The 26,080-nt window shown below is 34.6% G+C and overlaps 1 protein-coding gene across 4 annotated transcripts in view; it reads right to left on the reverse strand.

The window, feature by feature from the left end:
• Positions 1-226: 226 nt before the first annotated feature.
• Positions 227-26,080, reverse strand: part of RIF10 (polyribonucleotide nucleotidyltransferase) — a 47,584-nt gene continuing 21,730 nt past the window's right edge. Inside the window, exons 8-25 of one of the 4 annotated variants that reach the window (XM_088123699.1) lie at positions 20,894-20,950; positions 19,819-19,932; positions 13,610-13,873; positions 12,232-12,306; positions 10,611-10,724; positions 10,052-10,144; positions 8,798-8,976; positions 8,495-8,678; positions 8,249-8,296; positions 8,046-8,118; positions 7,065-7,138; positions 6,855-6,962; positions 6,686-6,780; positions 4,273-4,336; positions 2,996-3,049; positions 2,834-2,875; positions 672-1,120; positions 227-479 (exon numbers count right to left, since the gene is read on the reverse strand). In XM_088123699.1, the coding sequence (XP_087979825.1) occupies positions 821-1,120; positions 2,834-2,875; positions 2,996-3,049; positions 4,273-4,336; positions 6,686-6,780; positions 6,855-6,962; positions 7,065-7,138; positions 8,046-8,118; positions 8,249-8,296; positions 8,495-8,678; positions 8,798-8,976; positions 10,052-10,144; positions 10,611-10,724; positions 12,232-12,306; positions 13,610-13,873; positions 19,819-19,932; positions 20,894-20,950 (1,938 nt within the window). In that variant the 3' untranslated portion in view covers positions 227-479; positions 672-820. Of the gene's footprint in view, positions 536-671; positions 1,121-2,833; positions 2,876-2,995; positions 3,061-4,272; positions 4,337-6,685; positions 6,781-6,854; positions 6,963-7,064; positions 7,139-8,045; positions 8,119-8,248; positions 8,297-8,494; positions 8,679-8,797; positions 8,977-10,051; positions 10,145-10,610; positions 10,725-12,231; positions 12,307-13,609; positions 13,874-19,818; positions 19,933-20,893; positions 20,951-26,080 lie in introns of those variants that run through there. The other 3 variants (XM_022292060.2, XM_088123700.1, XM_022292061.2) reach the window with 3 other exon arrangements.

Below are 26,080 nucleotides of genomic sequence, written 5' to 3' on the forward strand. Positions count from 1 at the left end.
ATTTACTCTAAACCATGCAGCCAACAAAGATTAATTCTCTTCTTCCATTTTCTACAATGAAGTCTTTAAGATACAAGAATATTATTAAGTTTTGTTTGCCAACAATTTAATTGAAGTATGAATTGAATATTTAATATTTTCTAAAAAAATTTCATGAAAATGCAGAAACTTGTAAATAAAAAAAATATAGATCCTAATCTATGGAAACAAAAAACAAACCAAAAGCTCCAAGAACATAAGGGATTCATTTCCATGTGTCCATATCTATTCCATTACGAAAGCTCTATCAAAGAGTCGAATAGGACATGCAGTAATCTTCATATGAATAAATGTTTACCCAAAAGTTAGGGACCAAAAGATAGGAATTCTGGGACGAGCTTCTGCTTACTCTGCAGCAGCTGTACCGTTACGTTAATAGATCTCCTTTCGACTCGTAAAAAACATGAGTATACACGTTTGCTCCTGCTACTGTCGCATTTCTGTACATTCATGTCAATCAAGGTCATTGGGACAAAAACCACAGTTTTCGTTATTCCTGTCAAAATTTTCATGCACCCAAATAAGTTTGGGAAACAATATGAACTAAACTAGCAAGTTGTGGATACATGGCTAAAAACTTGTAGCACATCTAGTAAGAAAGAAACATACTAAAAAGGACAAAGAGGATTTACCTTGGTAATCTTGAAGTTGTGTGGCCCTTCCAGCTCAAATTTTCTTGCTTGCAGAACCAACACCAACAAACAATTTGTGTATAACACAAATAATAAGCCCATATGAATACAGCCTTTTCATTCACTGAAGTTTGGCATTGGAGATACTACTAACTGCTTGTGCTTTTCGTCTTTTCTTTGCTTATAGGTCTGTCTTTGGTTGCGCTTACTTCTTTCCGTATAAATTTCTTTTGCAGTTTTGCAGCATCCTCCAATGAATTACTCACTTTAACATTAGTTTGTTCAATGTTCTCCCTTCCAGCTCTCTTTGATGTGGCTTTATCAGGGCCCTTTTGAACTGCACTCTTGTTTCTGGAGGGGTTATCTGTATTCTCCTTTGAACTGGGATCCTGATCAGCATCAGGAAGCAGTGCACGACGGCTAAGGCGGAGCTGCCCCTTCTCATTTACCTATATCATTGTGATAATTAAGAGCTAAATAAATACAATATCATTTAACATTTACTCCAAAAGGACCTATGATTATCAACATCTTCCTCGTATTTGTCTTTCTAAATGTTTCTAATAACAGATACCATATATTGAAGTTGCAAAAAAAGTGAGCCAACAAGAAGAATTCTCCAGCAAGCAAACAGAAAAGCCTATAAAATAAGCTTGTACCGTTGAATTAATCCTAGGAGTTAGAAATCTTGTCGACATTATTTTGTTTCTAGTTTCTAGATGATGCTCCTTATCTAAAATTTTTTGCAACTATTCTTCATTTCTTATTCACAGTAATTGGGGATTAATAGAAAAAGTTAAGAATGTTGCCGACGTAGTGTGTGTATATATATATATTTGTTTTAGCTTCTAGATCCTTTTATTTATTTAATTATTTTTTAACAAGAAACAAACTTTTCTCTGTTCTTTTATCTTAAACTTTCTGCAACTATTCTTCCTTTCTGATTCTCATTATAGGAGAAAGTTTTTGAAATCTAGTTCCGAGTCATGCTAGGAATAGATTCCTTATCACTATCTTCCTTGTACATTTTGATCACTGATTAGGATCATTTAATGAATCTGCTTTTATGTTATTTGTTACTCTGCAATTTCCTTCTCATTGTTTGTGGGATAGATTCCTTATCACTATCTTCCTTGTACATTTTGATCACTGATTAGGATCATTTAATGAATCTGCTTTTATGTTATTTGTTACTCTGCAATTTCCTTCTCATTGTTTGTGGGATAATTTTCTTATGAGAGGTAGCTAAAAGCAAGTATAGATTGGGCTATTAGTATACTATTTATACTTTTAAAGTTGGTGATTAAAACTAAATATTTCTAAGATTGAAACTCAGCCCTACTTTGAATGTTACATAACATAACAATATTAAGAAAGAAACCAATAGTTAGCAGAGCTGTTCTTAGATTTCACATTTCCTACTAGTACTTGTTTCTCAAATATTTGTAGCATTTATATGATAATTAAGTAGGCATTCTATTTAAAGAATTTTTTTAGAAGAAACAATTTCATTGATGAGATGAAATTACAAAAAGGGAGAGAACCCGGTGAAGGGTTACAAAAAAGCTCTACTTAAAGAATAAAATTGAATCTCTTATGATTACTAGAGTAGGTCTAAATACTATTTTTGTACTTGAACTTTTATATTTATTACCTTTCAACTTTCTACTTTTATATTTTAGTTCTAGTAGCATTAATTTTTCTTTATTGCATTTAACAAAAATTTTAGACTATATATTTCAGAAAAAAAAAATAGACAATATGTTAGAAGACTTGATACACATAGTTTATATAAGTCCATGTGATATGCAAAATTTCTTCTAAATGCAATATGAAAACTTAATATGTAGAGACCAAAATGAATTTTATGTAACGTTCAAGGATGTAAATAGAACATTTGAAATTATGGGATTTGATAATACAATCTAGCTTTAATCCTAAGAAATACTCTACAAAATCTTTATTCATTAACCAAAACTATTGAAAATGCAAGGGACTATTCCTCTATTTATAGGAGGATGTCAACTCCAAACTAAGTAAAAACCAATTTATACTTTTTTTTTATGAATAAATTAAGTAGGTGAAGACTATATAAGTTATAACTTGGAAACAATCAATAATTCCATAAAATCTCAGAACACCTCTAGGGCATAGAATCTAACCTCAATGAGTTTGACATCAATTTTGTCTCCAACTTTAAAAGCCTGCCACAGGAAAAAGAAAAAAAAAAAACTTTTTATCTAAAATGTCATAATCTTCACAACTTTGACTGAAAGAACATTGGCAAGAGTCAAAAAAAAAAAAAACAGAAAAAATTTACTCACGTCTTCTGCCTTTGCCAACCAATCTGAGCTCAACTCACTAATATGGCAAAGTCCCTGCAAGAAAACTTATAATAGGCACAAGTCAAGGGACCGTCTAGTTTTGCATAAAATGGTTTTACGAAAGTCAGAAACTAAAATATGACAAGAAAGGAAATGGGAAATAAGGCTTTTAAAAATAAACAATTATGTAACAAATTGCTAATTTTATAAACAAGGAGAAAAAGTTCATCAATCTCATTGTTTATAATGACAATATAAGTTTAATTGATAGCATTACCATAGAACCTAAGAGTTTGAAAACTTCGTAAAGATAAATTTGAAAGTATAGATCTAAGGCAAGATATTACCTTTATTTAGGGGTGAGCAGAACCAAAATAAGATACTAGTTTGTTTCAAGGATATGTACTCTAGATACATCGAACAAAACTGGAATGGTACATTGTAGGGTACAAGCACACACATCTCAGTAAATTTACAACAAAGATGGGTAGATCAAGAAACTTCCAAAAAATTAGTAAGTTAATAAATAATATATTCATCAAGTTGTAATGATGTTGCTCTAGCAATGAGCATTCTAGTTACTAGTTAATGTAGGTAATTCCACATCAGCTGAAAGTGAGGGAGTTCGGGGGTTTATAGGTAAGGAAAAATGTCTTACATTGACTTAAATTCTCTTGATAGAATCCATACATAAATATATGCGAGCTTAGACCCAAAATGAAAAGTATCACCAATCATAGTAGAGATTTGAAGGATTCATTGTCCTAATCAAGGATCTCATTTTCTGTCATACATGTTAGCTCAACTGACTAAGAAAATTATCAGCACAGCAAAGAATCTCTCTAAAAGAAATGCAGTGTAATTAGTAGTACTTTCGTAATTGTTTGTTTGAGTTTGTCAGTTGATAATTGGTTAATAGTTGGGTTGTTAAGTAGTTTGTTAGTAATTGGATAACTGGGTTTACATCCTCTCTTTTATTGAGGGCTAATCTTTTGTATCAGCAAGATGTGTATAATAATAGAGACTACCAGTGAGAATTCTTGAAGTTTTAAAAAGCTTGCTAATACAAGAAATTAACCCTCGACTCAATTTACAGAGGATTTAAGCCCACCAATCCAATCACAAACAAACGTACAATCAACTTAACAACCCAACTAACTAAATAACAACTAACAAACTCAAACTAAAAATTACAAAATCACTACTAATTATACTTCATAAAGGTTTCTGCCATCATTTATGCATAAAAACAGTTTCAAGTTTCTGCCAGGCATTACCTCTCGTCCAGGTGCTATCTCAACAAAAACACCGTAAGCAGCAACCGTCTTTATCTCACAGTTCCTGGAAGGAAAAAGAAAGAGAGTCCGAGGTAAAACTCCAGTAGTTTTGTTCAAATAAAATATAAATTGTTTAATATAGAGGACACTGCAGCAATTGATAGATTTATAAGTATGAAACTTTATTCATGTTAAGTCATCACTCAACTCAAAAGCTTAAGTTGATGAGTTACAGTAACTTTAATATTTTATCAATACTTTAATATTCTCCCTCATTTGTGTGCTTGCTGCTTATGTTCAACAAGTCAAATCAATATTAATGGGAGAGAAAATGACATTACAGGGGTTTGAAGACTAGACCTCCTCTAATTCCATGTTAAATCACAGCGGAACTTAAAAGCTTAAGTTGATGTATTATGCTAAATTTAATCTTTAATCAATACTTTTTAACCCGATCACAATAACTTTGAAAATAAAGAGATCTGCAGAAGCACTGTACCAGAGTAATGAATGAGCCAACAATTGCACGAAAAAAGCTCATTAAGCTCTCGTGTTCAAAATGATTACATGATTCTTAGAACTTTTCTTCATATATTTATATATATTTAACAAAATGCACAGAAAAGTAAATAATCAAAGTTCTGTATAAAGTTACAATCATTTGGATACTTTAATATCCATCACATCAACATTTTATACATAAAAAGTGTATGTGTCAGAGAACTCTAAGGCATTTTTAAGAGTCTTTAAACTAAACTTTTTTTTTTTTTAAAAAAAAAAAGAGAACTATGAGTTTTAATAGATAACACTGGTAAATTTATAACAATGACACATAAAACCAATTTATATCATAATTGATCAATCTCAAAAATATTTTAAAAATATATATACAATTTCAAAACTCACGAAAAACTAGAAATTTTGAACTTTTATGGAGAATCATCAAAATAATTATTTTCAACAACAAATTTTTTTTTATATATAAAATAAAGGGTTAATTTTAAATGAAAGAAAAAAGTTATTTTTCCTTTTGTTGGTTTTGAATATTATTTGATTTACATGTTGGAGTTTGAATAGAATGCAGTATATTTAAAACTTAAAATATTGTCCATGTTAAATTGGTATCAACAATATTATGGTTATCGGATAACAAATACAATTACTTGACAATATTGTCCTTGGCATTATTAAAATTTCCAACATCAAATTATGGGACTAAATTACAAAATACACATGAATCCAAAAAAATAAAAAATTACAAAATACCCATTAGGTTATACACTTATACAAATGGTTTGCAAGTATATCATTAATTCTTCATCTCAATTCTAACAAAATATTATTTTAGTAATATTTGATAATCCATACAGCATGCACATATATAGAGAACATCATTGATTTATCTTCCGTTAGAACCCAAACAAGAAATACTAGAACTACCAAGTAATTTGAGGTACTTGGACCCTCCCCTCCTCTCCTGAGTATTCTTACTCAAGCCTAAACCATATTCACTCCATTGGATACCTTCATCCTTGCACCTCCATTCTATTTATAACAACACTCCCTAACCACTTTCCTATCTAATTACTAAGGTACCCTCGATACTCTAATAATATCCCTTTATTACCCTAAGGGTGATTCCTATCATCTTCAAATATATTTCTGTTGTTTTTAATATTAATTTATTTCTTATTAAGTAGAAGATCTGTAGATCATATATCATTTGCATTTTTATTAACAGTAGTACTTATTTCTTTGTATTTTAATAATTTAAATTTACTGTTACACAAAAAAGAGAGCTCCTATTGTTAATTTTTTTAGACTAAATATTTTTGGAATTTTTTTCTATGTATAGCTAGTCAATAGAAGAGGACTCAACTTACATTTCATGATCCTAAACAGTAAACAATATATAATTATATTTACCGTTATAGTTATTTATTTGTTTATTTTGGTAAGAAACCATTATATTGATATCTGAGAAGAGGACAAGAAATTCTTCCAAGAAAAGAGCTAGAAAAAGGCTCTACATATGCATTTACCAGAAAAGAAGAACAATTAGAAAAAAATATTGTAAGATGACAGATATGGTGACCAAAACTTGCAAAAAAGCATAAAAATTTGACAAAGATTAAAAATCAAGTGAAGCTTATCAAAATTTCAATAATTGACAAGTACTCATTTTCTCATAAATATAACTCCTTACAGCAAGATTTAAAAATAAATAAATAAAAAAACAAAAAACACCAACCCATTTTAATATAAGTAGTAATTTATTGCGAGAGAAAATGAAATCATGTGAAGCCTAAGTCAACTGAAGTATAAACCATCCCAAGTAGAAGTCCTTGAATACACATGGAACCTTCCTTGAAAGTAAAACGATGTTAAGAATTATTTGGAGAAGTAAAATTACCTATAGATGTCACCCACAGTTGGAACCATCGTCAGATTGCTAATAATAGCTTTCGATTTTTCCAAGCTCGACAAATCCTTTGCAGTAATTTTAACCTACAAAAGCGAAATATATCAAGGTTGCGGCCAAAAGAGTCAGAGTTGGCTAAATGAAGTTGAACTGAACATACTATCCCATCATCTTGAGTGTCAATAGCCTCGACTCCTGTTTCCTCTATAATGCTCTTCACTTTTTTTCCACCGCTACCAATGATTAGATTTATTTTTTCAGGTTGGACCTATCAAAGAATCAGAAAAAAGGAAGAAGTAAAAATCAAGTTTTATTATCAATATACTAGGCCAAACTACAACTACAACATCGAAGATGGGCATCGCCAAACCTTCATGACATGAATCAATGGAGCATATTGTGAAAGTCTTTTCGAAGGTGGAGGAGAAGAATTCAACATTTCAGCTGTCAATTGAAAACGACGTAAAATTGTGAAACTCCAGGAATATCACAGAGCTTTACAAACTTATGCCATGGATCACCACAAATTGGTGATTAGAGGGTCAGACAGAATTTAAAAAAAAATATATATATATATATATATTATATTGGACACTGTTGAGATTCAGTCCAAGAATGGAATGCGATATTCTTCTCTATCCATCTCAAGTCTGTTACACTTGTTGATCAAGACCATACTGGCAGAGAGCTTACATCCTTTTAACTCCTTTTATTTGTTAACCTTGTATATTTTCTGATATTTGCATAAATTTTCTTCTATATTCTTACCCATTAAACATTCATTTTTGGCCCGTTTGGATCACGGGTTTATTTCATGGGTATGGATATAAAATATCTGGGAGATAAATATCTGAGATATTAAATCAGCATAGGGAATAAGGAGGAAGTTATAATTGAAAGGAGAAGCCCGAGCTGGATGTGGAATTTCAAAAGGTTTTTCTAGTAAGTTGTGTATATTTACTATATAAATTTATACTTCTGATTTATTATTTAATGGGAAGCTTGCTTCAATCAAGCATCGCTCTTTAGTTGCCTCTCACTTGAGGCAATCAAAAAACTTGTCATCTTTTTTTTTTAGTACAAAAAAAACTAATGCGTACAAGTATATGAAATAATCTCATTAGTGAGGAGTAAAAACAATAACCAACTTACAATATATATTAAACATTGAAAATTAGAGGTAAACCTAGCAAAACCAAAAATCTTAAAGTTCTCTCTTTAAGAAAAAACCACCTTTTGCTAACTGCCAAAATTGCTCTGTGGGAGAAAGTAATCAAATTTCTCCCTCAACAACAAATTCATAACTATGAAAAAGTTCTAAATAAGGAGTATCAAATCAGGATTTACTGACCAAGAATATGCTTACGGCCATCCTTAGCTTGCAGGAGCGCCTCTCTCATAATGGGTATAGTGATGCCTCCAACCTATCATATTGAGACAAATTCTTATCTTCTCGTGGACTTTTGAACCATATCAAGTGAACATATTTAGAGAAAATGACATAAATATAACTAAATCAATGAGAAAGTGAGATAAAATCTAAGAATAGCATACCTTTATGTCCATCTGAAATGCTGTTATGCCCATTTCGTTACCAGCAACCTGTAAACCACCAATTTTATGCATAATATTTGGAGATAGTAACCACCGACCGTCTTAATATTTTGCATATATATGGGAATCTTTTTTGCATCAAAAAATTTTTTTTTTTTTTATAACACGGAATTGGAGCTTTGCTCCCCCTACCGTGCCCACCCCAGTAAAAAATCAACTAATAAGCTCTAAATTTAAAAATAATACCTTAAAATCCATATCTCCAGAAGCATCCTCGGATCCTGTTATGTCAGACAGAATAAGTGGAGTTCCATCTCCCCCAAATTCCTTTGTATCAAGAACCAACCCCATTGCTATACCAGCAATTGGACACCTTATTGGAACTCCAGCATCCTGCAAAGCTAAAGAGCCCCCACAAACGGATGCCATGCTAACATGGAAAACTAATAAATATTAAAAAAAGAGTTTTCAAAATTATATATAATATAACGAACAAAGATATCATAGTTTAGATGTTTTGACAGCACAAAAACATGTGAATCAGCTAACCTCGAGGAGCCATTGCTTTCAGTGATTGTACTCTCAACACGTATGGTATAAGGAAAATCATCTTCAGAAGGTAAAGATGGTTCAAGTGCTCTCTCTGCAAGCGTACCATGACCAATTTCTCTTCGGCTGGGTGCACCAATACGCCCAACTTCTCCAACACATGATGGGGGAAATGAGTACTAAATATGGATAATAGTTATTATATTAGTAAGAATCACCCCACATAATAGTTATTACATTAGGCCATTTGTTATAATAAACTCACAAAACTAAAATCTGAAGAATATGTAAATGAGATAACTGGGACAACTGTGCACAAATTGCAAATTGAACAGCCATAAATACTGATAATTTTTGGTTTACCAGGTCTAAAATAACTCCAAAAAAAAATTCTTCACAATAAACATGATTAGATTTGTCATAATAAGAGCATACAGAAATCAGTATCCCTCTTTACAAGAGCATATGGAAGGCAGATATCTAAAAATGAAAATTTTCCTATGAAAGCTTTAGTCACAGAGGTATTGATACACAAAAGGTGATCCAAAAGCAATGACCAAAATCTTTCTATTGCCTAATGAAGTGTCATGCAAAAATAGCAACAAATTCCAAGAGTACCCAAAAAAAATTATATCTTCTTGGGAAACTGGTCTTCATAAGACTAGAATAAGCTCCTGAGTCCTGATGGATGGACAAGTTCCTCGAAGCCTGTAAGTGTAGCATCCTTATGGCTGAATCAGATTAGAGGCTTTCTTTGGAATACTTGGCTAGAAAGAAACAATAGATTCTTTTGTGGAAAGGAGAGGAACTTTGCTTATTTATTTGACCTTAATTTGCATACGGCTGCCACTAGGTGGAAGCTAGACAAATTATTTTATAATTATTCTCTGCTAATTGGACAGGATATTTTGTGACCCCATTACCCTTGGAGGTTTTCCTCCTTTTGTAATTTCATTAATGTAATGAAATTTTGCTTCTCTGGAAATAATAATAATAATAAATTTACCCCAACTGTGTCTACATCCTGTTTCCTACAAAATGCCTTGTGCCTTTGGCTTTTTAAGCTTGCAGAAGGATTTCTAAAATTAAACGACACTACACCTGATTTGATAAATTGGAATTAAAGAAAACAATAATTTATGATGGTTAAAGAATTGGATGTCATACAGATATATGCAAGCAGTGTTGATAGGTTGAAAACTTGATCAACAAAAATTAAAAAATTAAAATTAAAATTAAAAAATCTATAACAACCTGAAGGTAGAACCTCTTCAACTCATCTACATCGACAAGGTTGTCCACTCTTTGGGCCATTTGCTTATCCCCAAGTGTAACCACTGCAAGTGACTGAAGAAAAAAGAGCATATAAATATTGAAAATATGGCGATATTATGACTTGATACTTTTCCTGCCTACCAAATCAATCCTGGCATACCAAGGGGCAGGAGCAAGAATTACTGGCCTTTAACATCCTTCCATTCCTTGCTTTATTTAGGACTGACTTGAGAGTTTATTTAGTTTCGCCAGTTACGGATGGAAAACCAAACAAAAAGGAACTACAAGATTTTCCTACTAAAAAGCCAAATAAAGCCAGTTTTTTGGGATTGAACCCTAATTCATCTCTCTTTTCTTTTCTAGATAAGGAACATAAAAGAGGTAGCAAAACCAAAGAAGTTGCAGAAAAGATCCTTGATTGATTTATATTATTTACAAAGAGGCGTTTACATTCACACGATGATCTGGTGCTAAATAAGCATATACAAAAATATAGAAATAGTGATTTCCACACACATGCAATAATGATTGTCACAACCTGAGTTTCTCCACGAGTGAAAAGTGTGCTGCCATGTGCCCGAGGAAGTAACCCACATCTTGAGTTAATTGGACGTATCTCAACAGGTGTCCTCCCATCACTTCTTCTTCCACCCTAGCAGTAACATGCAGAGAGAATATGAAAACATTGCCATGGGAATAATTTTGGTTACTGAAAACCTTCTGCTATATCAAACTAAGTTCTTTGAGCTACAAAATCACCTTTCACTAGTAAACAACGATTTTTATGACTCCCCTTGACTTTTGATTCTCTTATTTTAGTCTTTCTTTCTCTTTTCACTCTTTCAGGAGTTTGTATCCTTGAGCCATTTTGTTCCTTTGTATTTATCAATAAAAAGCTTGTATTTTGTTAAAAAGGAAAAAAAAAAAAAAAAGAAACAAAGAAACAAAGACTTTCAATGGAGAGGAGTTTTTTTTCTTTTTTTTCCTTGTTAATAAAGAACAAACTTTTCATCGATGAGTGAAAAGTTACAATAATGCTTGTACATAACCAACTCCCATAAGAAGTAAAATAAAATAAAATTACAACCTCCTACTTGAAGAGCATCAAAATTGCATAAAAGCCCCCAATTATGACAACTATCATTGAAAGAGTAATTAACAAAAAATGGAGATAAAGAACACTACCAAGATTATTCAATTTTAGCTAATTCAATACATTCACTCCATATTGACAACACTATTATCCAAATTGCAGGCCATAAATTGAATGAGAAGAACTATCTACAATGGTTGAAATCCATGCTCCTATTATTATTATTACTATTTTTTATTTTTATCAAAAACCATGCTTTCATTGAGAAGAATGAAATAATACAAAAAGGCATACAAAAAGATAGCCTAACAAAAGGAGCCAAACTAAAATAATGAGCTCCAATCTAACAAGGACAATCCTAAGGATTAATTACATAAATATTTAGATACAAAAGCCCAAAGAGAGATGTGAGACTAAGTAAGGGCACAAACCTCTTCCCAATATCTCTCAACCCCTCTAAAAATCCTGTTGTTTTTCTCATTCTACAAGCTTCACAGAATAGTGAAAAAACAAAATCCATGCTCAATTGGAAAGGAGAAGATCAGTATCTACTTGGATATTAAAAGCAACCAACCGCTGATGACCCAAAATTTCAAGCAGGTAAAGTCGACAATAGCCTGGTACTGTCCTGGTTAATTATTTCAATACATACTTACGTGGGGAAAAATTCTCACTTAGGCTCAAGGCAAAGAAAATCAGGGGCAATATTATGGAAAATTTTTCTGATCCAGAAAATACTGGAATGCTCTTTGAAATTGAAAGAAAACTATATGATTTCAAGAACGGGAGCTACCACTAAGACTATACTTGAGTGCTTACACAGTTATGGCAAGAAGACATGTATGAATGCTATGATTGATAATGTGCAACTAATACCAAAATCTACCAGAATATTTTGGAGAGATCAAATCTACAAATTTACGTTGGGACAACAAAAATTTGGATAAGTTAGAGGTAGAACCCTACCGATAAAGCCTCTCCCTACTATTCATGAGGCATTTGCTAAAGTACGACATGAAGATTACATTGTGGAAAACATATTCCATAGAGTATAAAGCAATCATACCTCCACAATGCGTCTCCTGAGAAACTTGGATGTCACTTCTTTAAATACTAACTTCACGTCTACCTCAGAAAAGAGCTATAAGAAATAGAAACATATGGTGTTAAAGAAACTACATAATATAAAAAATCATATGAAGAAAGAATGCAAATTAACAAAAGATAACTATTCTAAAAACAGTGCAACCAAAAGAAGACATTTTCTTAACGAAGAGCACATCATAATACAAATACAAATAGATATGGTCGCGAAGGAAAACCTGAGTGTGTCACTTTCAAGTTAGTGGTGAAGACAACTAAAAATAGAACAAAATAGGAAAACATTCAAAATTTACCCCGAAGTTAACAAGGTGTGTCAATTTTTGTACTAAAATTTCAATTTCATCCGATTGAACCTTTACTTTGACATATGTACCAAGTGTTACCTTTTTCATGCTTCATTAAAATAATTCCCACATGCATTGCAATTGATTACAATCGAACATTTGCAATGAAATTGATGGAGTATGGAGTAGAAAGAAGACGCTAAAAGTGGAATTTTGTTGAAATTGGAGTTTTAGGAGATTTATTCCACAGTCAATCTAGATCATTGATTTACTAGAGCTTGATTTGTGAATTGATTTGTTGGAGCTTGATCTCTGTTGAAATTAGTGGATTTTGGGACATTTCTAACTTGGTTTTTTGTTAAATTTAGAAGCCTAATGCAACGGAAGCCTAACAAAAGCCAAAAGGTAATAGTTGCAATAGTTATCCGAGTCTAAGATCTAATTCGATGAAATTCAAAATATAGGGTAAGAACTTATTCACCTTCCAAACTTCATAATGTTTTCCAATAAAATAAACAATTATAACCATAAGAGAATAAATAGGCAATATCCATATAAAAAATATTATCAAATAAAAAAATGAAGCAGTGTGAAACAGAACAAAGAGGCAGAATCTACATAAGATATATTATCAAATAAAAAAAATGAGGCAGTACGACACAGTGACTGGAAGTAACAAAGTTTTATCCAAATGATTTTTTATATTTATCGAGTAGAAACTTGAAATTACCCTCATTAAAATATGATGCCATATCCTACTTAAGTGGCTGGAAGGAGATTTAGATTCATGATGTTGGTTCACATATAGAAAAGCACTTCACTAATTTGGTTGATATTTGAGGTTTGAGCAAATTCTCTCCTCACGCAAGCATTTTACTGATTTACTCAGTGAAGCATTGGGTTATTTCAGATTAAAAATATTATTGGGGCTATGATGGTTTGTTTATAATCATATATTATGTCCACATTACTCTTGGAACAGAAGAAGACTAGAAGAAATAACCAAATACTATCCAAACAACCAAATATAACTAGGGTAGAAGAGTTGAGCATTACTGTCAGAACAGGCTTGCGTGAAGTTGGTTTTATATGGACATCACCTTCATCGACTTCACCATCAACCACCACTTCATCATCCTCATCTTCATCCTCCACCAAATCAGGTATAGGTTCTAGACCCCCTGAAGTAGTATCTGTACTGACGTAACCTTCTTCTGTCAATATGGTAATAACTTTTTCTTCTAATGATGAGAGAGCCTTTCTTCGAGGAATTTTGTTTCTAATTTGGAGGACTTTTTCTATCTCATTTCCAGCAATTTCCTACATGAAAAATTATTCTAGCAATCATCCATCATATGAATAAAGAGCATTCCACAAAACAAGCGGACATAAAAGATTAGTGAAATGTCTTCCATTTAAAAATCATAATAAAGCAGAATTCAAAGATTCTAAGAACTTGAAAGCTCCAATATTAGAAACAAACACCATAGTGTCCATTGACGGACTGTAACATTACCATTCAAGTAACTGAATCATGTAATTGAATCACAATGACAATAACACAAGCATTATTTACCATCACTCTTCTCGGTTTACAGTAGCAAGGATATAAAAGAAAATGTAGTAACAATAGTGAGCACTATAAAAAAGATATGCTCTTTTATGTAAAAATAGGAACTAAGAGAGGAATAATCTATTTATTTGTTGTGAAAAAACTGATGCTCATTCCTTCAATTGGAAGCATTGATCCAATTCAATAAAATTATGTTTCGTAGAGAGATTTCTTTTCTAGTTTTGTTGACTATTTTGACAAAGACATCATTTTCTCAAGGACCCTAAATGAAGGTGCAAATCTAATGTAATTTTCTTTGAATTGTTCTCTTAAAAAGAAAATGTACAAAATCTACCAAAGGCATGTATTGATGCAGAAGAAGAATTTCTTCAGGCTTTCGCACATTATATTAATGAAGGTGAAACCATCATGGGTGGCCCATCGGTCCAAAGGGGTTAGGGTTAATAAATGGGGAATGGGTTCAAACCCCATGATGGCCACCCACCTTAGGAATTAGTAATTTCTATATGTTTCCCGACACCAAATGTTGGAGGGTCATGCAATTGTCTCATGAGATTAGTCGAGGTGTGCGTAAATTGTCCCGGACACTCACGGATATCAAAAAAAAAATATATATATATATTAACGAAGGTGATGAAATTTTGCTTTGCTTGGTAAGTCTTCTGCAAATAATGAAAAAGTTACCACCACTCTTCACACTTGGTTTCTTATTCTTCCAATTGGCTGGTTTCCCACGAAGTTTTCAAAAGGTTTCCGTGTGCCGCAATGTATTACAATAATTACACTAGACACGAGATTTCTCATACCCTTAGCAATTGCTTCCGTCACCAACATAAAACCTTCAATAGTGTTGCTTGTACTTTTCTTACGAAGCATAAAATTTTGATGGCTCTCATCACTTCGAACTTCAGATGCCTTTCTACCAATGATCCTACCTCTTACCTCACCAAATTCCACATTACGACCAGCAAGGAAATTGTAAATTCAATCGTCCTCTATTGTTTTCATGTGATGTTTAGTGTCATCTAGAGATTTCCATTTATAAGTATGAAAAAGGTCTAGGTCTTGCCAAATCCTTTTCAAAGAACCACTTAATTTTAAGGTCATTTGAAATACCTATGACTAATTGCCCAAATTAGAATACATCTCAATCTCATTTACTTTATCTCATAACTCCTTTGCAGTAGTAGAAATAACACAAATAATTTGCATGGTCATTCCATATAATTCATAAACTACAATTTTGCTTCAAGGTTTTGGGAAGACTCCTAACTACTTTGGGGTGGAAACAGCCCTGAATAACCATCCCTCAACCTTCCTTGACTATCTCTTGTCTGGTCATCCTTTCAAAAAAAATAATGCAACTCTCTAGGTCCAGTTCATCTGGGCTTACCGTTTATGGTCAGAGGGGAACAATAGGATCTTTAATGACAAACCCTCCCTTCGAATCTCTTTTTGATAGAGCTACTGTTTTAGCTCAAGGTTGGTGTTGAATTAGTTAGAAGTTAAGATTATGTGGACTTAGTTAGAAGTTGTTTTAAAGTTGTTTAGATTTTGTGTTTAAATTTAGCAAATAAATCTTCTTTTTTGTTAGGGAAGTTAGGAGGTTATTCCTAGATTTTGTTTCCTCTTGTAACCTATAAATAGTGCCTCTATTCCTCATCTTTGATCAATCAATTTGAGAATTTATTTCTTCTCTCTTTTGTCGTGTATGTCTCTCTGGTGTCTCTATCCTTAGTTTTTATGGTATCAGAGCTAGGTTTAGATTGACACCAGAATGGTTAAAACAGCCATGATGACTGATGTGCGCAAGGATGAGAGTTCCGACGGATCAAATACGACCTCAATTTCTCTCCCTAAAAGCACATCCACGACACCTCACATCTCTATCTCTGAAAACACTTCGCTCCAAATTACCTGTCCAAAACTCAACGGAAAAAATTTTCTGCAACGGTCTCGATCGGCCCTCCTAGTTATTCCTGGCCGCAGTCGACTCGGGTACATCAATGGCACGATAGCAGAACCAGATGAAGCTGACCCTTCTTTTTCCGTGTGGGATGCACAAAACTCAATGGTCATGGCATGGCTCATTAACTCGATGGAGGAGGACATTAAAGAATCCTTCATCTTCTACTCAACAGCAAAGGATCTTTGGAATGCGCTCACTATGGCTTTTTCTGATTTTGATAACTCAGCTCAATTGTTTGAATTACGCAATAAGGCACGTTCCTTACGACAAGGTGAATCTGATGTCACCCAATACTACAGCTCATTACGTAGGTTGTGGGCTGAACTTGATTTATGTCTCAATCTCGAATGGGAGAACTCGAAGGATGCTGAACGCTTCCGCAAACACGTCGAGAAGGAACGAATTTATGATTTTCTTGCAGGTCTTCGTCCGGAACTAGATGATGTGCGTGGCCGCTTACTTGCCACAAAGCCAATCCCAGCCATTGACGAAATCTTCGCAGAAGTTCGCTGGGAGTCAAGCCGTAAACGTGTGATGATGGGTGATACACACACAAAACCTCTGTCCCTCCCACTGGAATCATCAGCTCTGGCGGCACGAGGTCCACCATCACCTTCATCCCGATCTACTCGTCGAAACAACCTATGGTGTGATCATTGTAAGCGCACAAACCATACAAAAGATCGGTGTTGGGAACTCCATGGTCGTCCTCAACGGAAGAATTTATCAGGGGATTATCGGCCACCTCCACCTACAAATACTCCATCTTCTCGAACCAGCTCCTCCGGCTATCAAGTGGGCCCTAGTGTGTCAAACTCCCAAGATTTGGCCATCTCTCTCCCTCCATTTTCGAAGGCACAACTTGAATAGCTCTATCGCCTCTTAACACCGCCGGTTGAGTCTACTCCTTCGTCAAGTTTTGTGGCACAACGAGGTATTTTTAGTACAGCTTTAACAAGTCAGCAGCATTCCGATTAGTGGATCTTAGATTCGGGTGCAACTGATCATATGACCGCTTTTCATGATATGTTTACCATGTACTCACCCAACCCGATTCAGACACATGTCAAGCTTGCAGATGGGTCATCGGCCATTATTAAGGGCTTTGGTTCTGTTATTCTTAGCTCAAACATTACATTGCACTCAGTGCTCCATGTGCCTAAATTATGTTGCAATCTAATTTCTGTTCAAAAGTTGACTCATGATTTAAAGTGTCAAGCCCTGTTCACTGACTCTAAGTGTTTGTTTCAGGACTTGATAACGGGAACGACGATTGGCAATGCTGATGGCTTTGAAGGGCTTTGAAGGGCTCTACTGTATTGGTTATAGTCATTTATCTTCAGCAGTTCAGACCTTGGCTCTCAATCTGGAAGCCAATGAGGTACCAAAATCCATTCAAGAGGCTATGAGCAATCCACAGTGGAAAAATGCGGTAGATGATGAAATGAAGGCTTTGAAGCTTAATGATACGTGGACGGTAGTTGATCGTCCTCAAGATAAACCAACGGTAGGATGCCGATGGATCTTTACTGTCAAATATAAGGCTGATGGGTCCATTGAAAGGTATAAAGCATGATTGGTGGCCAAAGGATACTCTCAGACTTTTGGGGTAGACTATCAGGAGACATTTGCACCCGTTGCAAAATTAAACACAATCCGTGTCCTCTTGTCTCTTGCTGCAAATCTGGATTGGAAACTACAACAACTGGATGTCAAGAATGCATTCCTCAATGGAGATTTGGAAGAAGAGGTGTACATGGACCTTCCTCCTGGATTTGACATTGATAAGTATGATGGAAAGGTGTGTAAGCTGAAGAAATCTCTCTATGGTTTAAAACAATCCCCACGTGCATGGTTCGGGCGATTTTCAAAGGCTGTTTGTAAACAAGGATATACCCAAGCTCAAACTGACCATACAATGTTCTATAGGCACTCTCAAGGTAAGATCACCATCCTCATTGTTTATGTCGATGATATTATTGTCACAGGTGACCATCATGAAGAAATAGAGAGACTAAAACAGGCACTTGGAAAGGAGTTCGAAATAAAGGACCTGGGAACACTTCGGTATTTTCTAGGGATGGAAGTTGCTAGGAGCAGAACTGGTATATCTGTGTGTCAAAGAAAATATGTACTAGACCTCTTTAAGGAAACCGGAATGCTTGGATGTAAACCATCTGATACTCCAATAAGTCCCAATCATAAGTTGGGAGAGAGCCTAGATGGGGTACCCGTTGATAAAGGGAGATATCAGCGTCTTGTGGAAGATTAATCTATTTATCTCACACTAGGCCGGATATTGCATTTGCAGTGAGTGTTGTAAGTCAATACATGCATGCTCCTACTGAAGAACACATGGAAGCCGTGTATCATATTCTTAGATATCTTAAAGGAACTCCAGGGCTTGGATTATTTTTCAGAAAGGATGATGACAGAAAGATTAAGGTGTTTACAGATGCTGATTGGGCAGGTTCTATTCAAGATAGGAGATCTACGACAGGATATTGTACCTTCGTATGGGGTAATCTTGTTACATGGAGGAGTAAGAAACAAACAGTTGTTGCAAGAAGTAGTGCTGAGGCTGAATTCAGGGCATTATCTCATGGTATTTGTGAGATAATGTGGCTGAAACTCCTCCTCCAAGAACTCAAGATCAGGTTTGATAGTTCAATGGAAGTCTATTGTGACAACAAGGCTGCAATTGCTATTGCACACAATCTAGTGCACATGATCGTACTAAACATGTTGAGGTTGACAGGCATTTTATCAAGGAGAAGATTGAAGAGAAAATTATAAATCTGATGTATGTTCCATCATCAGATCAAGTTGCAGATATCCTAACAAAAGGACTCTTGAGACCCGTATTTGAAAGGTTGTTGATCAAGCTGAAACTGTTCAATCTGTATAGTCCAGCTTGAGGGGGGGTGTTGAATTAGTTAGAAGTTAAGATTATGTGGACTTAGTTAGAAGTTGTTTTAAAGTTGTTTAGATTTTGTGTTTAAATTTAGCAAATAAATCTCCTTTTTTGTTAGGGAAGTTAGGAGGCTATTCCTAGATTTTGTTTCCTCTTGTAACCTATAAATAGTGCCTCTATTCCTCATCTTTGATCAATCAATTTGAGAATTTATTTCTTCTCTCTTTTCTCGTGTATGTCTCTCTGGTGTCTCTATCCTTAGTTTTTAGTTGGTGTAAATGTTTCTATTCTCCCTTCAATAGCTACTCTCTAAGTGACCTTATCACTAATTGGAAGGCTTTCTTGTAATTGTCCTAGGGGCCTTTTGTATATTTCATACCATCAATGAAATAATTGTTTCATATCAAATAAATAAATAAATTTGCATGGTCATCCATGGAATTAACTAACCAAGTCATTACCATATTTTCAGTGGCCAAAGTAGGTAAATAAAGAATTTTTTTGCGGCCAGTACTTTTTTATCTCCAACAAGATAGTCGATTTTTCCTTGCCCACGAATACATATTCGAGAACTTTGAAGAAAATTGCTCTATTAAGGCGAATGTTAGTTATTTAGACAGGATGAGTTCTGGAGTTGAATCGGGTTTCAGAAATCTTAGCCTCAAGTTATTAAGAGTAGTATCACCCTCTCAAACCCATTAACATCGTATATATACCATACGCATACGATGAACATAGTGTATTTTTCAGAAGGCAAAGAAGATTGACCCGCAACCTTATTCACTGAGACAGAGAAACAAAATACATACTTCAACATGTTTATATAGCTGAGGAGGAGGAAGCTTAATTGCATCGAGCATTTTTGGTTTCCCACATTCTCTTACTAAAGCATCCACCTCTTTGCAAATCGCTGTCACAGCATTCTGGTATAAGAGAGGAAAATTTTGTACTGTTATTCTGGGTAGAGATAAACTTCCACATCATAGAGAAGCTGAACTTAAGAAATGAATGCAAAATATTTCTAAAATAATTACAGCTGATAAAAGATAAATATATCATGATGTCACACAAATTCTTCCACTCATACAAATTCACGTATACATACTCATCATCCCAGCCAAAACATTGAGTACTCAAGTCAAAATAGAGTTCAATACCATAAAGAAAATAAAATATAAATCAGGATAACATTTTTCACATATAGATCCTGTTTTTGTTTAATATACTCCGTTATGTTTCCTATCAAATAACAAATTCTTTATTAACAAAAAAAAAAACTCTTAATGATTTGAGATATAGACGTGGTTTAGCTTGAACAAATATCCAAACCTAAGACATCAACTTAAACAAAACTGCATAAAAAAGATGACCCAAATTACTGGAGTGTAACCAGAACACAAAACACGCTGGTTTACAACTAGGTCACAATCAAACTGAAGTTTCTTTGAAGACAATGTCATAATTTAAAGGACAGGAACAAATGTCAAAACTGTAAGAAAGGTTGCTCCATAGCGCACCGAAAAGCGTTTTTATGTTTTAGATACGAGACAATTTCATTCATATGAATGAAACTACAAAAGAAGTGTCGTCGAAGTTATAACAAGAATCCAATTGTAATGTAGTAGTTAGAGAATAATTAAAAGGAAAAAAAAAAAAAAAGAATAAACTTAATACACCAAGAAGAGGCCGAACGGACAATAGAATCAAAGATTTGAGAGGATTATTGACAAAACAAAAATAGTTAAACTTTAACTGCATAATGCATTCCACCAAATCAAAACAATAACAAGAAATATGCCAACTGTGCTTTTAAATTCTAAACAAAATAGAAACTAACTTCAAATACATCAGAAATAGGCTACATACTTAAATTAAGTAAACAACCTGCCCAATTTCTACAGCATCGAGCAATATCTCTTCTGGTAGAAAATTACAATAGCCCTGCATGGATATTTTAATAACATCTGTTACTCTGAGCACAATCAAAACACAAACGTAAACTCAACACATAATATCCAATCAGCCAATAGAAGAATGTCCTTGCTTCCATAGAATCAAGAATTTCATGACCTACTAAGCAGAAATGCGTATTCTCCACACAACATCTATTGATTTCCATAACGAAAATGATATAAAGGAACTAAAATCTGAGTTTTGCTAGTATCAGAACTAAAATCCCCCATGGACAAACTTCAAACACAAACGAACTACAGAGATGAACGACTTTGAACGGAAAGAGAAGAGCGCATACTTACCTCCAAACTTCTCTTTTCTCTACTTATAAAGCATTTTGTAAGGTTGATTTATGCCAATTAGAAGTCCTTTTTGTAATTGTCTGGACTCCCTCTTCTTATTTTAATTTGGCCCCTTTTGTATTCTTTCATTTTTCTAAATGGAACTGTGACTTTTTCATCCACAAAAAAAGTTCTCCTAGATAATAAAATTTTAGGTATTGTTTTATTCTAATTAAGATCCTAACAATTTGGTCTCAGAACACTTATTCAGCGATGAGTCTTGATTTAGAGTAATAGCTAAGGATAAAAAGGTTGACGCTTAAATTGAGAAGTATTGTAGAATCAAAGAAGATAAAAAAATGGAGGATAGATCCATGACGCTCAAATTCAAAATAGAAGTGGAACCCACAAATTGAAAATATGATAAGTTAGGCAATAGCAGTGAAAGAACAGAATTCAGAAATGAGAGGTGAAAAGTAACTTGAATCTCATCGAAGCAAGAAGAGAAATATCAGTTGCTGAAAGTTGCAAGGTGAACTGAATTGGATCAACATCAAGAGAACCTGCTAGAAATTATCAAGTGTTCATAAGTAAGGGTAGAGGGTAATCGAACATAGTGATCATACAAGAACTCAATCAACGGCTCTCAGCCTTGCCTCCCCCTCAATTCCCCACCCCTCTAACTCTCCCCTTCCTTCAAAGACCCCTCCTCTTTGACTCCCAACCACACAGAAATCCATCAACACCCGTCCTCTCCACCTCCCTCTCAGATATTCGTTGGAAATTGCTCTCCCTCTAAGTTATCTGCCAGCATCTTAGTCCTCCCAGCCACGTACTAGGCAGTATGCCCTACCTGCATCTCGCCATACCTTTGTCTCACTTTGACATCCATAGCCTCTCTCTCAACCTTACTCACTCTCAGTCTTGATTTCTGCCAAAACCAACCAACAAATAAGCGGCTAGTCAGTCGATCAATCGACTTATACGAACCTTCAAGTCGATTTTATTCGAACTCAAATGGTCTGTTTTCAATATCAATTTGTGCCCAAGACCACACCAACCAATCGACGTGCTTCTTCCTTGCTCCCCATTACGTGTGGACTTAAATATTGATTTACTCGAGACTTAGCACACGAACTATTAATGTAAATAGGAGAGAATAGGAGAGAAAATGATGTTGCAACCGTTTGAACTCAAGATCTCCTAATTTTAGATAAGAAATTTGTCCTTTACCTTCCTTTTCTAGGATTTGGTCAACCTTGTATATTTGTCAATATATATAGACTTCAGTAATGAGAATTATAATGATCTGATTCTCTCAAACCTTAGTTTCTACATGGTATCAGAGACCTAGGTTTCCTCTAAAAGTTTTTTTGGATCTTAGGATTTCGTGCCCATTAGGGTTTTGTGCCCACTAGGGTTTGAAGTTTGGAAACCTTCTTTCAAGTGTCCATTAGTCTCCTAGCTCGCCAACGCATCGTCGCCGCCGTCATCCGCTGCTGTTGCGACAGGACTCGAGCTCGGGATTTGTTGTGGCTGATTTCTGTTTTGCTTCCCGTTGCTGCCTTTCACCGCACGTCGTCGTCCGCCGCTGCGCTTCGCCGTTAGTCATCGCACCTCACCGTCAGCCGCCGAGAGTTGCTGTTGTTCGCCATTTGTCATGGAGTCTTTGTTGCCGTCTCTATCTTGCTAGGGTTTCTGTTTTCCATTGTTGTGGTTCGTGTTTCATTCTCCATTAAAGCTTGGCTACTAGGGTTTATATTTTTCAGAAAACATCTTAATTAGCCGATTCAGTCAATGAGGCCCGATTCAGCCAAACCGGTTCATTTGGTTCGATTTAATCGACCCAGGTCAGTTGGTCGGTTCGGTTCAACCAATTCGGTTCACTTGGCTCTGTTCACAATAAAGTTTCATAGGCCCTTTCCATGGAACCTTCAAATCTTATAAAATAATCTTTATCCAGAGTAATTCACAGATGCCCAATGTCATTGCTCTAAATTCTGCTTCTGAACTTGATCTTGCAACTACATCCTGCTTTTTACTTCTCCATGTCACTAAGTTTCCACCTAAGAGAGTACAATAGCCAGAAGTTGATTTCCTATCGTCTATCAATCCTGCATAATCTGCATCTGTATAAACTTCTAGATTGAGTTTATCACTTTTCTTAAATAGTAATCCTCTTCCAATAGTGTTCTTTAAATAGTGAAGTATACGATACACTGCTTGAAGGTGAACTTCTTTCGGACTATGCATAAATTGACTCACCACTCCTACAGCATACGCAATATCTGGTCTTGTATGAGAGATATATTAATTTTCAAACTAACCTCTGATAAGTTTCCTTATTTACTGGAGGACTCTCTTCAGTTGCACATAATCTATGATTTTGATCAATCGGTGTTGCCATTGGTTTGCTACCAAGCTTTCCTGTTTCAAACAGTAAGTCAATATCATATTTCTGTTGTGACGAGAATATGCCATGTTTAGAATAGGCTACTTCTATCCCAAGAAAATATTTCAGTCTTCCCAGTTCTTTAACTTCAAACTCTTGGATTAAACAATTTCTTAGTTTATCTTGTTCATTATTATCATTGCCAGTAACAATAATATCATCCACATAAATAATCAATGCTGTTACTCCCCCTGCAGCAGAATGTTTTATAAACAATGTATGATCTCCTTGACTTTGTTTATAGCCCATTTTCCTCATAACTTGAGAAAATCTACCAAACCATGCCCTAGGAGATTGCTTTAATTTATACAGTGTCTTTCTCAATTTACAAACTTTATTTCCTGCTTGCTCATACCCCGATGGAATCTCCATATAAATTCCCTCTTCCAGATCACCATGTAAAAAAGTATTTTTTATGTCATATTGTAACATGTCTCATCCATGGTTGACAACAAGGGATAGAAGTATTCGTACTGTGTTCATCTTGGCAACAGGTGCAAAGTTTCAAGATAATCAACTCCATATGTTTGAGTATACCCTTTAGCAACTAATCGTGCTTTGTACCTCTCAAGTGTTCCATCAGCTTTATACTTCACAGTGTATATCAATCGACAACCTACTGCTTTCTTATCTTTAGGCATATTAACCAACTCCCATGTTCTATTTTTCTCTAAGGCCTGCATTTCAAGATTCATTGCTTGTCTCCATTCTTCATGTTGTATTGCTTCCATATATGTTTTTGGAATATTTACCTGAGTAAGGTTCACCATAAAGCTTCTATACTGACTTGAGAGTTTGTCATATGATACAAAGTGAGATAATGGATATTGAGTACAAGTTCGTTTTCCATTCCTCAAAGCAATAGGCAAATCCATATCATTAGTAGATACTATAGCGTCAGGCTCATTATTGATATTTTTCTCGTCAATTTCAGTTCCAGAGATATGTTCAGACTCTTGGACTTGCTTATCTTTTTCAGTGTTCTTTCTCGAACAAACCTGTAATGGCATAGTAGTAGGGGGGTTGGATGTCTCTAATGAGGTGTCTAAAGATGAAGAGGATTGACTAAGGTCAATGTTAGTAGGGTTTGGTGCATGTGATGACAAAGGGTTTGAAGGGTTTGAAGGAAAGGTGAGGTTAGGAATAGGAAAATTCTTATCTTCCAACAATATGTCCTCCCCCTAAAGATAAGGTGATGTAAAGAAGCTAGTATCATCATAACAAGTGACATCGACGGAGATGAAATACTTTTTAGAAGGATGGTAGCATTTATATCCCTTTTGAGTGTTCGAGTATCCAACAAAAATACATTTGAGTGCTCATGGATAAAGTTTACCTCGTTGATGACTATGAACATGAACAAAAGCTACCCAACCAAACACTCAAGGAATCAAGTTATTTGTCGTACAGAAATCAGGGTAAAATTTTGATAAGATATTCATGGGAGTTTTTTGACCTAAAATAGCAGATGGTAGCCGATTGATTAAGTAAGTGGCTGTCAGTACAACTTCCTACCATAAGGATTTAGGAACATTTCTTTGGAAAAGAAGGGCACCGGTCACGGAAAGGAAGTGACCAATTTTTCTTTCGACAATCTCATTTTGTTGAGGAGTTTCCACACAAGAAGACTCATGAATGACTCCATGTTTTTGAAAGAACGATGTTAATGTTTGGTTGAAGTAGTCTCGAGCATTGTCAGACCTTAATCGTTTGGGTTTGATTCCAAATTGATTTTCGATCATATGGAAGAATGTTTGAATGGTAGAACCAACATCAGATTTTTGTTTTAGAAGATAAACCCACGAAACCCTAGTACAATCATCGATGAATACAATAAACCAGCGTAATTTGGAAGTATTTGGCACGTTGGAGGGACCCCAAACATCACTATGAATAAGAGAGAGGAACTAAAATTCGTTTATTATTACTAGGAAATGGAACACGCTTGTGTTTAGCAAATTCACAAATGTCACACTGTATTATTGAATCAAAACTAAAGTTTTCGAACAAATTCGGGTATAAAATTTTAAGAGATCTAAATGAGGCATGCCCTAGTCTATAATGATAGAGCCAAAGTTTATTTAAAGAGGGATGAGTTTCTGAGGAAACAAAGACTTGAACATCCTTCCTAACACTATCCTTGCCAATAGGTTCATCAAGATAATATAGTCCATCTTTTTCTTTAGCAAGTCCAATCGTCTTCCCATTGCTCTGGTCTTGAAAAATACAAGAAGGAAAAAATGTTACTTTGCATCCCAAATCTTGTAGCAAATTTCTTACTGATATCAAATCAACAGTTAAACGGGATATATGGAGCACATTTTTTAAGGTAACGTTTGAATTTATTTGGACGTCTCTTTGACCAGCCACTGTTTATAGAGTACC

This window comes from Momordica charantia (genome assembly GCF_013281855.1).
Source record: "Momordica charantia cultivar OHB3-1 chromosome 5 unlocalized genomic scaffold, Mcharantia_2.0 BLBB01000005.1, whole genome shotgun sequence".
Taxonomy (NCBI): domain Eukaryota; kingdom Viridiplantae; phylum Streptophyta; class Magnoliopsida; order Cucurbitales; family Cucurbitaceae; genus Momordica; species Momordica charantia.